Below are 20194 nucleotides of genomic sequence, written 5' to 3'. Positions count from 1 at the left end.
CTAAATCAATAAAAACATTTTAAAGGGGAAATAAAAGCAAATCGTATCTGACTGCAATGACTTCTGAAATCTTCAAGGTTTTTTGTTTAATGCTGCAGACATTAAAGTTTAGAAAATGGCGACAGATGGTTGTCTGTTCTGTTTCTGACGTGTTGATGGTTGCGTTTCTTCATTTGTCCTCGTTTCTCTGAAGTTTCTTCATGTTTTTCACAGGAACATGGTAAAAACTGAACATGTAAATATATCCAACTTGGACTAACCTCTGAACGGAGTAGATGGAGAGAGTTTAACAACATGGAGCTGCAGATTAACTTTACAAAGAGAATGTGAGTGAAGAAGAAACAGACGGGAAAAAGGACGTGTGAGAGAGGCAATGTAGATGAACGAAATAAACTGTTAGTTTTAAAGAAACTTCAGCACTACTAACAGCTCTTTATTTGCACCGTGGAGACGGCAAGTTACCAACAGCAACAAATAACACAGTTTTAAGAAGGAACAGGGATTCAAACAAACTCAATGCAGAACTTTAAAAAAAAAACGACACAACCACATAATTCCCTCTGCGTCAAGTTGACGGAGAAGCATAAATCCGGGTTGAACCTGCAACCCTTGTGGGGAGGGGATTAGGCTCATCAGCCACAGGAGGGGGTGGTTGGACTTCTGCGGGTTCTTCTTCTGTGGGTCAGACAGGAGTGGACAGCTGCCCCCGGAGGACGACAACATGAGCTTCATTTGTCAAGAGTCACCAGACTTTTCCTCCGGGTGATTTTTCATGTGACTCAGCAAATCAATTCTGCGGCTAAAACCTTTGTAGCACGTCTTGCACAAATATCACTTCTCACCCGTGTGCATGGTTATGTGGCTTTTAAGATTTGATGATTGAATAAAGGTTTTTCCACAGGTGTTGCACAGGTACGGCCTTTCGCCAGTGTGGGTCTTCGAGTGATATATCAGGTGGTAACGTAGCCTGTAACTTTTTCCACATGTTTCGCAGATGTAGGGCTTCTCGCCCGTGTGCATGGTTATGTGGCTTTTAAGATGTGATGATTTAGTAAAGTTTTTTCCGCAGGTGTTGCACAGGTACGGCCTTTCGCCCGTGTGGGTCCTCGAGTGAATCACCAGGTTGGAACGTTCTGTGTAACATTTTCCACATGTTTCGCAGATGTAGGGCTTCTCGCCCGTGTGCGTGGTTATGTGGCTTTTAAGATTTGATAATGTAGTAAAGCTTTTGCCGCAGGTGTTGCACAGGTACGGCCTTTCACCAGTGTGGGTCCTCGAGTGAATCACCAGGCTGGAACGTAGCCTGTAACTTTTTCCACATGTTTTGCAGATGTAGGGCTTCTCGCCCGTGTGCGTGGTTATGTGGTCTTTAAGATGTGATGATTTAGTAAAGGTTTTTCCGCAGGTGTTGCACAGGTACGGCCTTTCACCAGTGTGGGTCCTCGAGTGAATCACCAGGCTGGAACGTAGCCTGTAACTTTTTCCACATGTTTTGCAGATGTAGGGCTTCTCGCCCGTGTGCGTGGTTATGTGGTGTTTAAGATGTGATGATTTAGTAAAGGTTTTTCCGCAGGTGTTGCACAGGTATGGCCTTTCGCCAGTGTGGATCTTCATGTGATCCATTAAAATACTACTACTGAACTCTTTCCTGCAAGTGCTTGAAGAAAATGTCTTCTTCCTCGTGTGGGTCCTGGTCAGCTTTGATTTACAGTTGCTGTCTGACGGGACAGCAGCATTTTTTCGTGGTCACCGTGTCTCATTGCCTCCGGATCTGCAGTTTTACTGGAGTCTGAGCGTAAACTTTCAGCCCCTTCCTCATCTTTGTTTTGAGCTTCAGGAGAAGTGTGCAACAGCAGCTGGCCACAGTTTGGTCCTGGTTCATCATTTTCAACTTTCACATCAGCGACATTGACCAATGAGACATCCACCTCTATGTCCTCGTGCTTCATCTCCTGACCGCTGGAGTCTTCCTCCAGTTCTGTAGTCTGTGGATGCCCTGGTTCCTCCTGGTCCGGGCTGCAGCTCCTCTCCAGGTTTTCGAGGTGCTGGTCACTGAAAACCCCGTCCTCCTCCACCTTACAAACATTTTCTTGTGGGAGTTCTGGAATTACAAAAATGGACAAAAAGATAGGATTTTAACAAGTCAAAAGTGCTTCCCAGTGTTGATTGTTTGGTTGTATTTGTGAGGTTTAAAGTTTGTCCTGAACCTTCGGTCTTCCCCTTCATCTATGTAGTATATTTGAAAACAAGTGCATTACTCTGTGTGACCATTCTGCGGCACTGTGACTGTACTCTTGTGTTACTGCGTTGGTATCGAGACAGTTGAAGAATAAAGTTGTTGTTCTAGAAATGGCTTCTTCCGCGTCATATAACATGGTGTCAGAGTGAAAACTTGAAGTAAAACAAAGATACGAAGACAAAATGGAGCAGATGAACCCTCCAACCTCATTAAGCCTAGAAGGAAATCTAGCAGAAAATTGGAGAGTTTGGATCCAGAGATTTGAACTGTTTCTCGTCACCAGGGGAATCGACGAAAAGTCTGATGCAGTGAAAAGAGCCACGTTCCTACATGTGGCCGGGGACGAAGCAATTAAAGGTATATAACACTTTTGACTTCGATGAAGACGTAGATGACTATGATACATTGAAAGAACTTTTACGCCAACATTGTGAGCAAAGGAAAAATGTGACACATTTGAGGCACTTGTTCTTTATTGGAGTGCAAGGATAATCAGAGACTGTTGATGCATATGTGACTGATTTAAAAAAGAAAGTGAAACACTGCGAGTTTGAGCACCTCACCGACTCACTGATACGAGATAGAATCGTGTGTGGAATCACAGATGACCAAGTGAGAGGACGACTACTGAGAGAACCGGACCTCACGCTAAATAAAGCATTAGACATTGGCAGAGCCAGTGAGTTGAGTCGGAGTCAGCTAAAAAGTCTACATGAAGAGGTTGAAATTCCTGTCAATAAAGTCACTAAGCAAAAACAACGTGACAAACAGAAAGACAGTGGTGCCACAGCACAGAATGTAAAGATGAGAACTCAAGGAAACTGCACAAGATGCAGCTACAGGCATGAGCCAAGGAAGTGCCCTGCCTATGGACAAGTGTGCAAAGCCTGCCACGGGGAAAATCACTATGCCAAAATGTGCAACTCACGCAAGCACACAAATAATCATAAAGTGCAACATATAAACAAGGCCGAGGCAGATGATCAGGACTTCTTTATTGGCACAATCCAAGCAGAAAAACAAGTCTCACAAATCGATGCAGTGGATTCAAAGAAAGAAAAGTGGCTTGAAGATCTGATTGTCAACAAGAAATTTTTGAAAGTCAGGCTGGACACTGGGACTGATTGCAACGTAATTTCGATGAAAGACCTCAGAATGCTGAGACTGGATTGAAAGGTGAGCAAATCTCACCCCAAGCTTGTTTCTTATTCAGGACACCACATTCCAGCCAAAGGTAAAGTCATGTTGACATGTCAGTACAAAGATAAAAAAGTATGACATGGAGTTTGAGGTCATAAAAAACAATGCACCTGCAATTCTAGGAGGAGAGTCATGTGAGAAAATGGGGCTTGTCAAAAGATTGCATGCGCTTAAAAAAGAGTGACATCCTAAGTGAATAAGAGGATTTATTCACTGGATTAGGCTGTATACCAGGAGTATATCACATTGTGACGAATCCAGATGTCACTCCAGTAGTACATGCTCCCAGGAAAGTACCTGTCGTGCTAAAAGATAAAATTGAAACAGAGCTGAATAGAATGGAAAACTTGGGGGTGATAACCATTATTTCTTTTTGCAAAACAATTCAAATCAGATATTTTCTATTTTAAAGAATCTCACTCTACTATGGACAATACTAACTTCTGGAGGTCTCAATGGGGTAATACTATATGGCGGTCCCATGGGACCTAGCGCCCAGCAGGGGTTGCCACCTTGAATAATAGATTTAAAGGAAATGTCTTGATCACAAAATGCGATCCAGATGGTCACTTCATTTGCCAGGTTATTGAATATAATGAGTTAATCTACATAACTTCAACATTTATGGTTACAACGCAAAGAAAGAAAATGTAAACCTTCTGTTATCCATTGAAAATATTTTTGCTGACTGGTTAACCATCCATCCATCCATCCATCCATCCATCCATCCATCCATCGTCCGCCGCTTATCCATTCACGGGTCGCGGGGGCAGCAGCCTCAGCAGGGATGCCCAGACTTCCCTCACCCCAGACACTTCCTCCAGCTCTTCCGAGGGGAGTCCGAGGCGTTCCCAGGCCAGCCGAGACACATAGTCTCTCCAGCGTGTCCTGGGTCTTCCCCGGGGTCTCCTCCCGGTGGGACATGCCTGGAACACCTCCCTAGATAGGAGGGACATGCCTGGAACACCTCCCTAGGGAGGCGTCCAGGAGGATCCAGTACAGATGCCCAAGCCACCTCAGCTGATTCCTCTCAATGTGAAGGAGCAGCGGCTCAACTCCGAGCTCCCCCCGGGTGACCGAACTCCTCACCCTATATCTAAGGGAGCGTCCAGCCACCCTGCGGAGGAAACTCATCTCGGTCGCTTTTATCCGCGATCTTGTCCTTTCGGTCACTAACCAAAGTTCATGACCATGGGTCAGGGTAGGTGCGTAGATTGACCGGTAAATCAAGAGCTTCGCCTTTCGATTCAGCTCCTTCTTCCCCACGACGGTCCGGTACATCGACCACATAACTGCGGACGCTGCACCGATCCGTCCGTCAATATCACGCTCCATCGTTCCCTCACTCGTGAACAAGATCCCGAGATACTTGAACTCCTCCACCTGAGGCAGGACTTCTTCCCCCACCCGGAGAAGACACGCCACCCTTTCCCGGTGGAGAACCATGGCCTCGGTCTTGGAGGTGCTGATTCTCATCCCTGCCGCATCGCACTCGGCCTCAAACCGCCCAAGCACATGCTGAAGGTCCCGGTCCGATGAAGCCAACAGGACAACATCATCCGCAAAAAGCCGAGATGAAATCCTGAGGTTCCCAAACCGGATCCCCTCCGGCCCCTGGCTACGCCTAGAAATCCTGTCCATAAAAATTATGAACAGGACCGGTGACAAAGGGCAGCCCTGCCGGAGTCCAACATGCACCGGGAACAAGTCTGATCTACTAGCAGATGACACCACACTCTTTCTCTGGGATGAAAATCAAGTTTCTATTGCAATAAACACCATAAATGAGTTTTCCAAGGCCTCTGGCCTAAATCTGAATCTTAATAAATGCGAAATTATATCCATTAAGGATTCTGATAAAACATCAATTTGTATCCCAGACAAAAATGAAGTTGTTTACTTGGGTATTACAATAACTAAGGACCAACAAAAAAGAACTTCACTGAATTTCAATCCTATTATCCAAAAACTCAAAAAAAGTTAAACCAGTTGCTATTACGGGATCTCTCTCTTAGAGGTAAAGTTCTACTCACCAAGGCGGAAGGAATATCACGTTAACATATGCATCTCTGTCTCTGTTCTTGGACCACAAACATATTACTCAGAATGACAGGCTGCTTCTCAACTTCTTGTGGAAAAATAGAACTCATTATCTGAAAAAAAATCTGTTTTAATGAATGACTATGAAAATGGTGTACTTCATTTTCTAAATTTTTGCACCCTAAATAACACATTTAAGATAAAATTGGTTGAAACCATTCTTAAAAAATCCTAACTCTATCTGGAATGTCTACCCTTCCATATTCTGTCAAAACTGGGTGGATTAAACTTTTTCTTTACCTGTAACTACAATATTGATAAAATCCCGATAAAAATGTCTCCCTTTCACCATCAGGCCTTCCTGTCATGGTCTCTTATTTTCAAACACAACTTTTCACCCCACAAATACCTCATATGGAACAACAAAGACATATTGTTTAAACATAAATCCCTATTTATTGAATACTGGTTTAATAACAACATTGTATATGTAGCTCAGTTGTTTAACAGGGACGGTCTTCTCTACTCCTATAATGAGTTTCTAGCAGAATACAATATTCCTGTGTCACCTGGAGACTTTGCAAAAGTATTTGGAGCAATCCCTTGTGGTGTTTGCATGTTTTTTAGATCTCAACCAAGAGTGGAAAACCCAACAATTATCCCTGTTATCATTGACTGATACTCCAATTGGCAAAATCTGTTTGTCCTGTAACTGTGGTAAGAACAAAAAGTTGATTAGATTCTTGTTTAGACATGATGTCACCACAGTTCCTTACGTGGTCTCACACACGCTCATCTCCTTCATGGCAGCAAATTTGCCGAGTCGGAAAATTGGCTGTAACTGTTAAGGCTGATTTATGGTTACACCAACGCAGCGCCTACGGCGTAGTGTATGCGGCGATGCGCACGTACGTTGCGCGTCGCCGCGTATCCTGCGCCGTAGGCTTCGCCGTACCCTACGGCGTAGGCTCTGCGTCATTTTTAAACACAGAACCATAAATCAGGCTTTACAGCCAATCAGCGTTGGCTCACAGCCCCGATGCGTTCAGGACAGTTTTTACAGGAATTAGCCTACACTGGCCGCACAATGCACATTTTATCGTAATTATAGACTACAATTTACGATTATATATGAACGTATCACACAAGGCGGGGCCCTATCATTGGGCCCTATGAGCTTGTGGGCCCCGGGGAGCCCGCCCCCTAACCCCCCCTCTGGCTCCGCTACAGGATCTGCCCCATTGTCCAAAACCCCTGGATTGATATATATGTATATGATACAAGTTGTTTTGGAGGGATGTGCTGTTTGGACTCTTTGACTTTGACAGGATTAAGGCAAAACCCAATGAAACATTCATTTTTAACCCAATCATACTGTTGGCAAAATTTCACATTCACAAATGTAAGTTTACAAATAGAAAACCCTCTTTTGTTGCTGTGAGGTAAATCAACCTTTGAACTTGTTTTGTCATTGTGAAACTGTCACATGCGTGGCTAACAGAAGCCACATCAGCCACTTCCTGATCTACTAGGTTTTGAACTGTCCTGTGACAGGTCACCACTGTAATGTCAGGACTCAATCAAACGTTATCACTTCCACCCATTGTCCACTACCCAATGTCTACTGTCTACTGTTTACTATGCATTGTCCTCATATGATCAATTCCTGTCAAAGTTTCTTAATAAAAGCATCTTCTAGAGGGAGGATCTTTGGGGAAGCTCAGGAGTTCTCAATGAGGGCAGTTGCCCTGCACTCCTCTGCTCTCCCCCCTCCTGCAGGAGTGCGCTAAAAACTCATTCCAAGGTAGTCTCTGTGTCTTTTCTCATTATGAATTTATGTAATGCTGTGTTTAAACCTAACATTTTTGGTGCCCGAAACCCGAGACCCCAACATCTGAGGCGTCAGGACGATGCCCGGTGACGGGGTTCCTCGAGCCAGGGAGGGCATCTGAGACTGGGTAAGAAATGCTCCTCTCGATAAATACCTAGGGTATTTAAATATGTTGCTTTAATAGATGGGGTTATGGGGCTAAAGGGGTTAGCCTGTGGTCTGGGACCACTGTGGAGAAGTCATGGACTTCACCAACACCCACGGGTCTGGGGACCCAACGAGAGGAGGTTTCTATTTGGAATGGGGTTTTAGGTTTTTTGTGTATGTTTGTTTTGGCCAATGTGTGTTTTGTCTAATGTTCTTGTTTAATGTTCATGACTGAAACTGTTTATGGACAATGTTGTGGTTTCTAAAATTGTGAAGTCAAGTTTCAATTGTTCACTGAAAAGATCAGTGCTAAACTGTCAAAAAGGGAAACTTATGAGCTAAAAGAAACTTAAAGTTAAGAAAAATAGCTGGCTAAAATAGCAGATGCGTGGTTAAACTGAAACTTATGTCTAAAATAATTTCTAAAAAATGCTTAGTCTACGGGACGTCCCTAAAAAACTAGGAAATAAAAACTTGTGACAAAATATTGTGCAAAATAATATAAGGGAACTTTAAAAGATTGAAAATCAATTAATTTAAGGCTAAAAGCAAAAACTGATCAAAATGTTCAAAATGCAAGCAAGAGAAAAAGAATAAAATTATGAAAGTTGTGAAAAAGAATGGTATAAGAAATGTGATTTGATGGGAAATTGGGAAGTTGATGAGAGAGCCTGCTGCAAAAGGCTGCAGAAGGCCAAAGGTCAGTGTCTGTGTGTAATCAGCTGCAGATCAGATTGTTTGTGTAAGAAGTGCTACGAGAAGCTGCATGGGATGAGGCTTGGTGGATCCAGAGGGAGTGTCTTCTCATTTGGAGACTGGTGAGTGTTAAATTTTCTATGGGGAAATGTTTGTTAAAATGATACAAATAACTGTATTTGGATCTGTGTCTGCAAAGGAGACTTTTTGTCTGCTGGAAAACACAAGAGCTTCAGAGGGTGTTTTGTTTAGTGTTTCAAATGAGAAACTCCCCTCTTGAGGAGGCAGAGAAATTGAGTAATATAGTTTTCTATCATTCTAAGCCCTGAATGAAGGTGTAGTGATGTAGAATTGTCAAATGGGGTTAATTCACTGTTGAATGATTGCAGATCACTTTTGTAATACTGTTTTTGGTCTTTGTATGTTTTAATCGTATGGAAAGGTGACTGTGACATGAGTGTGAAACAAATCAATAATTTGTCTTTACTTTGTCTGTCTTGAAGTCACATACTGATGATCCACAGCTTCATCAGGATGTGTTTTTTGTTTAGGGCTGCAGCTATCGAATATTTTTGTAATCAAGTATTCTACTGAAAATTCCATTGATTAATCGAGTAATCGGATAAAACATATTTTTTTTTAGTTAAAGAAAAATTATAAATATACATAAGATGTTAGATGTTAGTTGACATCACTAAGACTAAGTTATGTGGTACAGTGGGTTCATGGCTGTGCATTTGAAGACCTTGTTGATGTTGAAGATCCTCGTTTCTAACCTAGAAATGCCATTGCACCTGGTGTCACACATAACTTAAAAGGTTGGGTGTTTTTTCCACGTGTTTCAATTGAACTTTCATTTGTGTCAAGCTAATTTTAAGTTCTAGTTAAGTTTTAAGTGAAAGTATTAGCAGTGTTCAAAATAAAATTATGAGACCTGCTGTATTGGAGCACATTAGGCACCAGCGCTACTTGTTTTATCCATGAATGATTACAGAGCTGAAATTGTAAACTACCCAGTTTAGCTTTATTACGTTTTTATTTGTCTAACATTTTCTGCCTTTTCTTTTAGTTAAAACTGTAGCGGGAACAGAGGTTTATGTACCGGGTAAAGGCTGATTTATGGTTCTGCGTTACAACAACGTAGAATGGTGCAAGTCGCTGCGTACCCCCAGGCGTAGCCGTGGCAAAAGAGCCTGCACGGTAGCGCAGCACCGCCAGCCGGACCGGCGCTCTCCGCCCTTGCCAGAGAGCGGCGTAGGCTGCGGCGTAGGCTCTGGGTCGATTTAATGCGGAACAATGATTTTGGCTTTAGAGGGGGGACATAGGAGAAGAGACCAGAAGAATATAGCGTGGATTAAAAATAAAAGTTAAACGCTGAGCTACATGTGTCTCCCGTCAGGGCCATTACAGACTGCCTGAGCATGGCATGTTATAAAAACCAAACATGCCCGCCGCCTCTTTCTTCCCCCTTTAACGTGCGCAGCGCATGGATGTAGGCACAGGCATGGATCTATTTTGGGCGCAGCGTCAGCATGTTGTGTTGCATTAAATGTAGTCGGGGCGTGTGACGGCCTGCCCCTCTCCCTCCTGATTGGTCATTCTGCTTCCTGGATGGAAGTTGTGGCAGGTCGTCAGCCCAATTGGCCTCACTTGTGTGTGTGTGTGTGTGTGTGTGTGTGTGTGTGTGTGGGAGCCAGGGTATTTAGGGGCTGGTTCTGGGTTTCCACCTGCCAATGGGGAACTAAATATTCTTTCCTCCTGCATGCAATACTTGCACTCAGCATACTTCATTCACCCACACACAGAATACATGACTGACACTCTACATTTAAACCTACATATACTTTTGGTTTGTTTTGATTTAATTTTTACTTTAATAAATTACATTTTTGAATTTGGTGACTCATGTGTGGACTCCCTCTTTGTCACTAACTAGCCCAGTGTGTGACAAAATGGGGGCTCGCCCTTTGGTCTGACTATTGGTTTTTGATGTTGGCATATGGTTTGTGTTCCTGTTAGGAATTTTAGTTTGGCCGTAGTTGTATTTGAAGTTATTTAAAGGTTTATCTTATCTTATCTTATCTTATTGGTAGCACCTGTTGAAGCCAATTAGTTAGGTACCAGTGTTGGGAGTTCCACATGTGATTCTTCTCTTCCAGATTTTCAGTTTTGAAGGAGGTTTTGGTCGGTGGAGTTTGGGAGTAGGAGAGCATTTGTCCTTAAGTTTTGTTTTTGTGGTTTATAATGCTTTGGTTGCAATAAATAAGGTGAGGGTTGGAACTTTGAGACTGGTCTTGGGGAAGGTGTGTTTTCCTCTGTCCATATTGGCAGAGTTTTCTTATTTTAGTTTGAGTTGGAGATTGCCGGTAGTCCTGTTATCGGTTTTGTTTAAGGTTATAGATTTACCTGGTTTTTCTTTAGTGGGGAAATTGCATGGTCCGACGGCCCATTGCGGGCTGGCCCTGTGCTTACCCCTCTTTTGTTCTTTTTGGCCGGGATCTCCATCTCCTTTTGGTTCTTTACTTTTGGGTTTACCTTTTTTCCTTGTTTATTTTTTCCCCCAGGCTTTGTTTGTGGTTCCAACACTTAAAGTATTGATTTATTAATTTTTTCTTTGTTACTTTGTGTAGATAGTGTAGCATGGCATCTGTAGTGGATGAATTTGATGATTCGCCATCAGCAGCACAATTAGATCAGTGTACTAAGGACCAGTTGCTGCTAATTGCTGAGAAGTATGAGCTTGAGGTAGCAGATAGAAAATTTAAAGGAGTCTGTTAAAGTCAGTGTGAAGGCAGGTTTGTTGGAGAAAGGAATTCTTAAACCTGGTGTGGGGACTCGTTCTTCAGTTTCTGCAGATACTGTTTTGAGTTTTGAGCAACAAAAGGAACTTTTGTTGTTAAAGCAAAAACATGAATGGCAGCCAGAACTGGCTTTGGAAGAGATGAGGCAAAAGACAGAGGGATAAGTTGGAATTGCAGCATAGAAAGCTAAGCTTAATTCAAGAGGGTAAATTGTCAGGTTCGGCTGATAGTGAAGGCCCTCGGTATCAGTCTGGTGCATCAGTGCCATCTAATACGAGGCTTTGAGATGGTGAAATTAAACAGAAAAAAAAAAAAGAAATTAAACGATTCCCCGAGGCAGAGAAAATTCCTCGATCATTTTTTGTAATCGAATTACTCGAATTATTCGATGAATCGTTTCAGCCCTAGTTTTGTCCCATAAAATGGGCGCCGCTGTGTTTTGGATACAGTGGAGTGAGGCGTGTTCATGAGCCTATTGTCATTTGCATGTCAGTCAGTGACATTTTACACAGGAAAGGAGTGTGTGGAGAAGAAACAAACCCGTTGAACAATCTTTTTAGAAAAGAAGAACTCTGAGTGCATACTAGCCTATTCACACTGAAAATGTGTACATTTGTGATCAGTGTTGCTACCATTTAGGTTTGGAGTTCATCTGAAATGCACCAATTGAGTTTGCTTAGTGTAGTTTGAGGAGAAGTAATTTCCACATATGCACTAATACACAATACCCACATGCAGATGATCTGAAGTTTGTGTTTAAAGTTAAGTGGGTTTTTGTCTGCTTAGTTTACACATCGGAATTTATCCCACAATTTTCTTAAGACTTCTATAAGTCTTCATAGGAAAGCATGCATTTGCATTACAGCATGCAAACAGAAGATTAAGTATCTCCTGAAGACTATATGATTAATCTGGAGACAATTTTCTGGTATTCCTTTTGGGCGTGCTACAATAGAGCTCAACAACAGTTGAGAAGGCATTATTTGATAGAATGCTTCCTTTCAGTCCAACGTTTTGTGACAATGACTTATTGTTTATATATATATATATATATAAGTTCACTGAAGACTACTTTTTACGTTACAGGAGAGTTGCTGCACTGACAGTTTTTGTGTGGTGTTACTTTCATTAAACCATAACCCACTTGGATTGCAATGAGAACATTTTGAAATAGGAGAGTTCTGTGGTCCTTGAGATAGGAGACAGAATTTAACAGGTTTTGCCCCCTTCTAAATCTAAGGTGATGGGAGGGGGGATCTGGGGGATCTCTCTGGGACGTAGAGATAACCGTCCCTAGAACAAGCATTAAGTCAGACTTGCCGACTTGCCAGGGTGCATAGGTCAAGAAGTGGGAAAACCACTTATCTGGGGAGGAGTCAGGACTCAGACAGCCCTGACCCCCCTCTATCCCCTGTTGACATTCGAAACAATGCTCTTGCAAAAAGAGAAAAGCATTTGGCTAAATGAAGGTGCTACTGTAACTTCAGAAGGCCTCTGTGTGGTGCGAAGCAGACCGGTGCTTCCAAAGAATCTGTTCCCCCTGGTGGATAAATTGAGCCATGGGAAGTCCCATAGCTCAAACAGGAGGGATGAATAGTATAGTACACAAAGAATTAAATACTAAATACCCTTTAAAACATTTTTGTAGGGTCTTTCCGACATGTTGCAGATACAATATGCAAGGCAATATGAGGCCTAAGAGAGGTCAGTGTCGTGAAAGGACCTATCCATTTGAAGTTGTTCATATGGATTTCGTTCTTGGAGTGAACTAATGGCCTGTTAAATTAAGGCTCAGGAAAGCCATGGCCTGAATGACGGCCATTAGTCGGAATGTACATGAGAATGTTCAAAAGTTCTTGTGGGCTGCTGGTTTCTGCTCTCTCTCTCTCTCTCCTAGCAGGAACTGCTGAAACCAGATCCAGATCCTGATTGGTGAGACGAAAAACATGGTCATCACCCCGTCAGGATGGCCCCTTTGTGGTCTAGATCAGGACACCGACAGCAGTAAAGATGGCTGAACGATCTACATGCGTCCACCAGTTGCAGTGAAAGCTAGCCTGAAGATGACTAGCCCAAACTGACTTGCGACAACAGACTGGAGAGGAGCTCCGAGAGATGGAAGAAACTTTTCCACTAAGGACTCATGCTGACATGTTAGGAATTGTTCCTTAAACTCTTTACTTGCATTGCTGTGTTGTAATATGATTACACTGATGTACGTTCATAAACTGGTGCTGAAGCTAATGTTACCAAGACTATAGCCGAATTACGTCAGTTAGCCAAAGTTGTGTCAGAAGACAGACGCTCAGCAGGAGACCACTTTTGGGTCCTGGCTGACTTCCGGCCCCTGGACTGACATAATGGCTAGATTATGATTTCGATTATTACTGTCCTTGTACGGTTCTGAGTGTATCATTCTGTGTCTAAGTGCAATGATCCAAAGAACCATCCAACCATCCACTGGACTAAGGAAGTTAGTCCAGTATTGCCAACAACTCCATCGAACTCTAACTGAGGACAACCTGTTTATGATAACACTGGAGTATAGATTGTTTCATTTTGTTTACTGTGAAATGTTTTAAGCTTTTATGTGTCTTGGCCAGAGTGATTGCTCACTAGGAGGGTCGGAGAGGAATTTTGCCCCATATAATCGGGTTTTCGCCTCTCCCTTGACATATAATTACGCGATAAGCCCTAGCTATTTCTCAAATGTTTGACCTTAAATGTTTATGAGGCTATTATTCTAAGCCTAATGGACGGATTTTAGTTGAAGTTTCAAATTGACAAGAGGAGGGAAATGTGAGGTAAATCAACCTTTGAACTTGTTTTGTCATTGTGAAACTGTCACATGCGTGGCTAACAGAAGCCACATCAGCCACTTCCTGATCTACTAGGTTTTGAACTGTCCTGTGACAGGTCACCACTGTAATGTCAGGACTCAATCAAACGTTATCACTTCCACCCATTGTCCACTACCCAATGTCTACTGTCTACTGTTTACTATGCATTGTCCTCATATGATCAATTCCTGTCAAAGTTTCTTAATAAAAGCATCTTCTAGAGGGAGGATCTTTGGGGAAGCTCAGGAGTTCTCAATGAGGGCAGTTGCCCTGCACTCCTCTGCTCTCCCCCCTCCTGCAGGAGTGCGCTAAAAACTCATTCCAAGGTAGTCTCTGTGTCTTTTCTCATTATGAATGTATGTAATGCTGTGTTTAAACCTAACAGTTGCTTATTACAATGAGCTCAAACATAGACTCCATTCCATTTTCTCTTAATCAAAAGGCGATCAAAACTATTAATATCTGTGCTCATTTGAATGTTTTCTTGTAAACTCTTATCCCCCCTGGCATGAAATGTGATTTCTATGTTCTGTTGAAGATATATAATTTGTAAACTTCAAGTTTTTGTGAAATAAAGTTTTTGAAAAAAATAAATAAATAAAAAAAAATTACGATCTAACTACAAGTCCTGCATATGAACTCCTATATGAACATCCTCCAACGATCTGGTTTTTTGCCAGTGTCATCTCACATCTTACACGGAGCCACAGTGATCTGCATCTTTTCTACTAAATAAACGATTAAGTCTAAAGAAATGTATGGATCTGGTTAAATACAAAACAGCGAAAATAATGTTCAAAGCAAGGAATAATACTACCAAAAAATATCAGAGGAATGTTCACTGAGAGAGAAAGGGGCTATAATCTAAGGGGAGAACTAAATTTTAGAAAACATAAAGTAGAACAACAATGTGCAGCATGTGCATATGGAACTGTGGAGACTCTGTGGAACAGTTTGGAGCTGGAAATGAAAAGGTACTAACATAAATCTGTTTAAAAAGAGATACAAACAATTATTTATAAACGGGTACATGGAAGAGGAAATGGGGTAACGAGTGTGAGAAACAAATAAAATAGGGAAAAATAGTATATTATACTTGCTTAAGATATGTTTAGATATTTATGTGGATATTTATGTAGTATATATTATATGTTGAGAGGGATAGTTATAATTATGTAATATATGTTATATATTTATTAGGTATGTAGCATATATATATTTATAGGGATATTTATGTAGTTATATAGTGTATATTTATATAGATTTATAAAATATTTGTATTTTCTATATATTGGTATAATATTCATGTAATATTTATATGTTCTATATACTTATATGGATAATTATGTGGTAATAGGCATGTTTTACATAGTATTTATATAGACTATATTTATATGGATATTGTGTAGATATAATAATAGCAATAATGTAAATTCATAGAGTTATAAAGCGGTAGGAACTAGGAAAAAGTGTAGACTTCTTCCTACTCCTTTTTTCCAACATATGTGAATATGAAGATGTTAATGTTTATTTTTTATATACATGTTCGAAATAAACATTAATTAATTCATTCATTCATAAAGTGTGAAATCTCAGTCTGGTCCAGAGTGTGAATGGAGCATGAAAGGCAGCACCAAGTAAACAGAACAACAAGTTAGTTCGGGATGTTTCCGAATCCCACATCAGCAGCTGCTTGAGCTGGGGAGTTTCCCATTGAGTTGGTTTGCTTCATCACCACGGCTTTTAACTGGAAACAAAGGGATCTTGTAGGAGTCATACTCATGTGTTCATTCATTCAACTTTCCAGGGTTACGTACCGACTCTGTGGAGTCTGATTTCAGGTTTCCAGGCGAGGTCCAACAGTCTGCGCTGACGGTCGAGCTCTTCTTCATACTCCAAGATGCTTTTTTCAAACACTGACAATATTTCTACAGCAGCTGCTGTTAGTCGCTGACCGATAAACTCTCTCAGATGATTCACCTTAGACATTGTTGAAGAGGAAAAAGAAAGGAAACAACAGAACCGTCCTCCTCCTCTGTCCGTCCGTCAGGAACCAGACTCTGCTCATCAGTTCCGCTGCTGTTGCGTGGGTCTTCTTCTTCTTCTTCTTCTTCTTCTCTCAGTTTATTGGCGGATCGCAAGCAACTTTCAGGTGCATACCGCCACCTACTGTACAAGAGTGTGTGAAATTATTTCATTTAGCCCGGTTTAAATTCTGTTTATCAGCCTAGTGTTTTTTAGGAAATGAATTAGTGCCTTTCTGGTGATTTCCACCCCCTCTCCCTCTGTTCCCAGTATCCCCTTCAAATTCCACTCACGTCCTGCCTCTCTCACTTTTTCCTGTAGCCGCTCTCTTTCTATTTTATACCTGTTACAGTGCATTAGGATATGTTCACCGTTTTCTTTTGTTCCACAGTTCTCACATTTATCACTATCCCTTTTTCCCATTACATGCAAGGTGCCATTTAGTCCTGTGTGGTCCAGTCTGAGTCTTGTTATAGCCGTTTCCTCCCTTCTGTTCCTTTCAGTATAATTCTTTGTTATTATAGTCTTTTGTATTTTGTGATATCCCTGTCCTTTCTGATCTTCCTCCCACCTTTTCTGCCATATTTCCATTCCTTTCTTTTTAATTATTGCTTTACCTTCTCCTTTTCCTAGTGGAACTGGTAATGTTATTTCCTTATGTAGAGCCATTTTTGCTAGTTTATCAGCAGCCTCGTTCCCTGTTACTCCCTCATGTGCTGGTACCCAACAGAACTGTACGTCTATGCCACGTCTGTGTAATCTTAATAAACTGTGAGAAATATCGATGAGTAAGTCTTCTCTGCACGTTGTTGTTGATTTTATACTTTCTAATACCGATATTGAGTGCATACCACCACCTTATCAGGACTAACCTCTTCCACCCACTGTAACCCAATATAGACTGCCACCATTTCTGCTGTATATACTGATAGTTGGTTGGATAATCTTTTAGAGATATTCACATCAAACTCAGGGATATATACACCTATTCCCACACAATCCTTTTGATTTTTTGACCCATCTGTGTAAATTTCCAGGTAGTTGTAGAAACTATTTCTCAGGTAAATACTTGCTTTACCTCCTACTTCGTTCATTCTCCATCCTTTTTTCCGTTCCAGTATGCTCATGTCTACTTTTGCTTCAGGAAATAGCCAAGGAGGTATGTTACTCATAGGTGTGTATTTAGTGAATTTTAATGTCTCCATTCCATATCTTCTCAACCTTTCATCCCTTGACCACCCAAACCCATGTCTCTGGAATTTAGAGTATTCCCAACAGTCCTTTATTGTCCTCGTTGTAAGGTTTTCTTCCCCACTCCCTTTTAATCTTATCCAGTATGTAAGTGCCAGTTTATCCCTTCTTAAATCCAGTGGTGTCTCTCCTGCTTCTATTAATATTGCGTTTATGGGTGTTGACCTAATGGCTCCTATGCAAATTCTCAGTGCTCTATACTGCAGTCTGTCTACTTTTTGTAATGAAGTTTTAGCTGCTGCTCCGTAAACTATACTGCCATAATCTATTGTTGACCTCATAACTGCCCAGTATATGTCAATTAGTGATTTTTTATCTGCCCCCCAGTCACAGCCTGCTACAGCCCGTAGTAGATTAATAACTTTTTTGCAATTCGTTTCCAGGTGTTCAATGTGTGCTTTCCATGTATACTTGTGATCTAAATATAGGCCCAGGTACTTGAACTCATTCACCCTCTCCATCGGCTGATCATAAAGTGTTAACTTCTCATTGTCAATCTTACGCTTGTTTGTAAAGATCATGTAACATGACTTGCTGGCTGACATTTTGAACCCCCATTCATACGACCACTTTTCCACTTTTTCTATTGCTTTCCTGATATTCCTGAAGACATGTGACACATTTTTTCCCCTCATCCATATGGCCCCATCATCTGCGTATAGCGCTGATTCGATGCATCCATCTAACTTTGTAAAAATGTCATTGATCATTACATTAAACAGAACAGGGCTGATTGCACTTCCCTGGGGAATACCATTTTCAATTTTATAATCTTTAGAAACTTCTGTTCCAACCTTGACATTAAATTTCCTGCCTGTTAAGAAGTCCATAACCCAGTTATATAATCTCCCTCCAATACCCATTCTACTTAGTTTGATAAGCAACCCATCCCTCCACATGGAGTCATATGCTTTTTCTATATCAAAATATACAATTATCATTAACTCTTTCATTTTCATTGTCTTTTCTACTTCATTACTAACTCTAACTAGAGCATCCATTGTGGATCGTCCTTTCCTAAATCCACTCTGAGAATTATTAAATAGCCCTCTCTGTTCCAGAACATATGACAGCCTCATAACAATTATCTTCTCCATCCATTTACATAAGTGAGACGTCAAGGCTATGGGTCTATAGTTACTAGGATTATTAGGATTCTTTCCTGGTTTATTAAATGGCAATATTATTGCTCTTTTCCAGCCACTGGGCAGAGTTCCCTCCCTCCATATTTTATTAAACAGTCTCAATACCATTTTTAAAGATTCCTCTGGTAGCTGCCGGAACATGGCATAACATAACTGGTCCTGTCCTGGCGCTGTATACCCTGTACCTTGTAAGGCTATTTTAAGTTCTGGACTTGTTAGGTCCATATTCAACGTTGACATGTCATCTTCTTTCTTCTCTCTCACTTTCTCATTTTCTCTGCATATGCGGTCTTTCTGCTGCCTGTGTAATTCACCAATGTGCTCCCCATTATGAACTGCAGCAAATGCTGTACCTAATACATCAGCCTTCTCTTTGTCTGACACTGCCATTTTCTCCCCATCTACTAGTGCTGGTATTAAAGCTGACTTCCTTTTCCCACTCATTCGCTTGAGCATAGACCATACATCCCCCAGCTTGACCCAACAACAGAACCGTCCTCTCCTTCTTCTTCTCTAGGTTTAATGGCGGATCACAACCAACGTTATTAGGTTCTACCGCCACCTGCTGTACCGGAGTGTGTAACATCAGGATCATTATTACACCAGGTTACAGTCTAACTTAAAGGGGGGAAAAAGGAAATACCTAAATAAAATAAGATAACCACATTTAAATCTTATTATCAATCCCTGCATCTTTAAGAAAGACAAGGATTTCCTTATAACAATCCCTCATCACCTCACTCCTCCCTAATAACCTACTAAACTCCATTCCCGTCCCAGCTCGTACATCCTGTCTCTTAAAGCGTTCCTTTCTACCTCATACTTGCCACATTTAAGAATCACATGCTCTACATTCTCTGTGACATCACACTCATCACATTTATCAGACACGGACTTTGACATTAAATACAGAGTTGATTTTAAACTAGTATGACCTAATCTTAATCTAGAAATGATGACTTCCTCTCTCCTACACTTTCCTTTGAAAATCTTCACGTTAATTGACTTCTGTATGTTATAAAAATGTCTCCCTTTTACACCGTTGTCCCACACCTTCTGCCATGAATCCCTCACTGCCTTTCTAATTCAGGATTTTGCTTCACCTTTACCAAAAGGAATTTCCATAATTACCTCACTACTCAATTTCAATGCTCTTTTAGCAATATTGTCTGCTTTCTCATTGCCATCAACACCCATGTGGGCAGGAACCCAACAAAACTGCACAGTAATTCCAGTTCTGCATAACCTCCACAACACCATTAATATTTCCAACACTAGATCTTCTCTTATTGTTTTATTTGAAGTCAAACTCTGAAGGGCTGCAGTGGAGTCTGAACAAATGACATAGTTCCTTCTCACAGTTACAGTAAGTATTTCATTTACCAACGAAAGTAATTAGAACAAAATGCATACAACATTTTTTTCATCACTGGTTTACTACGACTTCTGTCATTTAGCAGACGCTTTTATCCAAAGTGATTTACATCTGAGAAAACAACACAAGCAAGAAGGTTTAGAAAGAGTTTTATTTTTTCCGACACAATGAGAGCTGACGCAATTTATATGATAAGCTTCTGATTGTTAATATCAATGAATAAAAGAAAAATATTTTTTAATTCATGTGTTCTTTATTATTTGTCATAAAACATTGATGTTGTTAAGAAACCTTTATTGCAATGGGCCTGAAAATAATACACATGGTAAGTCTTTGAGACATTAAAACATTTAAATATCAAACTGATCAAACTATCAAACTGATTTTGGTGTGAAATATATAGATATACAAGACACATTTAAAGCTACAGTTTCCAACATTTAACCACTAGAGGGAATAAAGATCCCAAACTAACCCCCAAACTCAGAATGACGGTTCATTCATGCAGGAATCACCCACAGGTTTTCTGCAGGGGTTTGAAGCCTCTTTTTCCTCGTATTGTGGCAGGTTGGAATTATATAAAGCAAGAAGTTTAATCCGTAAT

The 20194-nt window shown here is 41.0% G+C and overlaps 1 protein-coding gene across 1 annotated transcript in view; it reads right to left on the bottom strand.

Annotated features, from left to right (window-relative positions):
* Window positions 1-594: 594 nt before the first annotated feature.
* LOC133440710 (zinc finger protein 883-like) overlaps window positions 595-20194 on the bottom strand; it is a 33260-nt gene continuing 13660 nt past the window's right edge. Inside the window, exon 5 of the mRNA XM_061718030.1 lies at window positions 595-1629. Within this exon, the coding sequence (XP_061574014.1) occupies window positions 832-1629 (798 nt within the window). The 3' untranslated portion in view covers window positions 595-831. The remainder of the gene's footprint in view (window positions 1630-20194) is intronic.

This window comes from Cololabis saira, chromosome 3, assembly GCF_033807715.1.
Source record: "Cololabis saira isolate AMF1-May2022 chromosome 3, fColSai1.1, whole genome shotgun sequence".
NCBI classification, from domain to species: domain Eukaryota; kingdom Metazoa; phylum Chordata; class Actinopteri; order Beloniformes; family Belonidae; genus Cololabis; species Cololabis saira.
The sequence above is the reverse complement of the archived record's forward strand: the minus strand, read 5'-3'. Positions and strand labels throughout refer to the sequence as shown.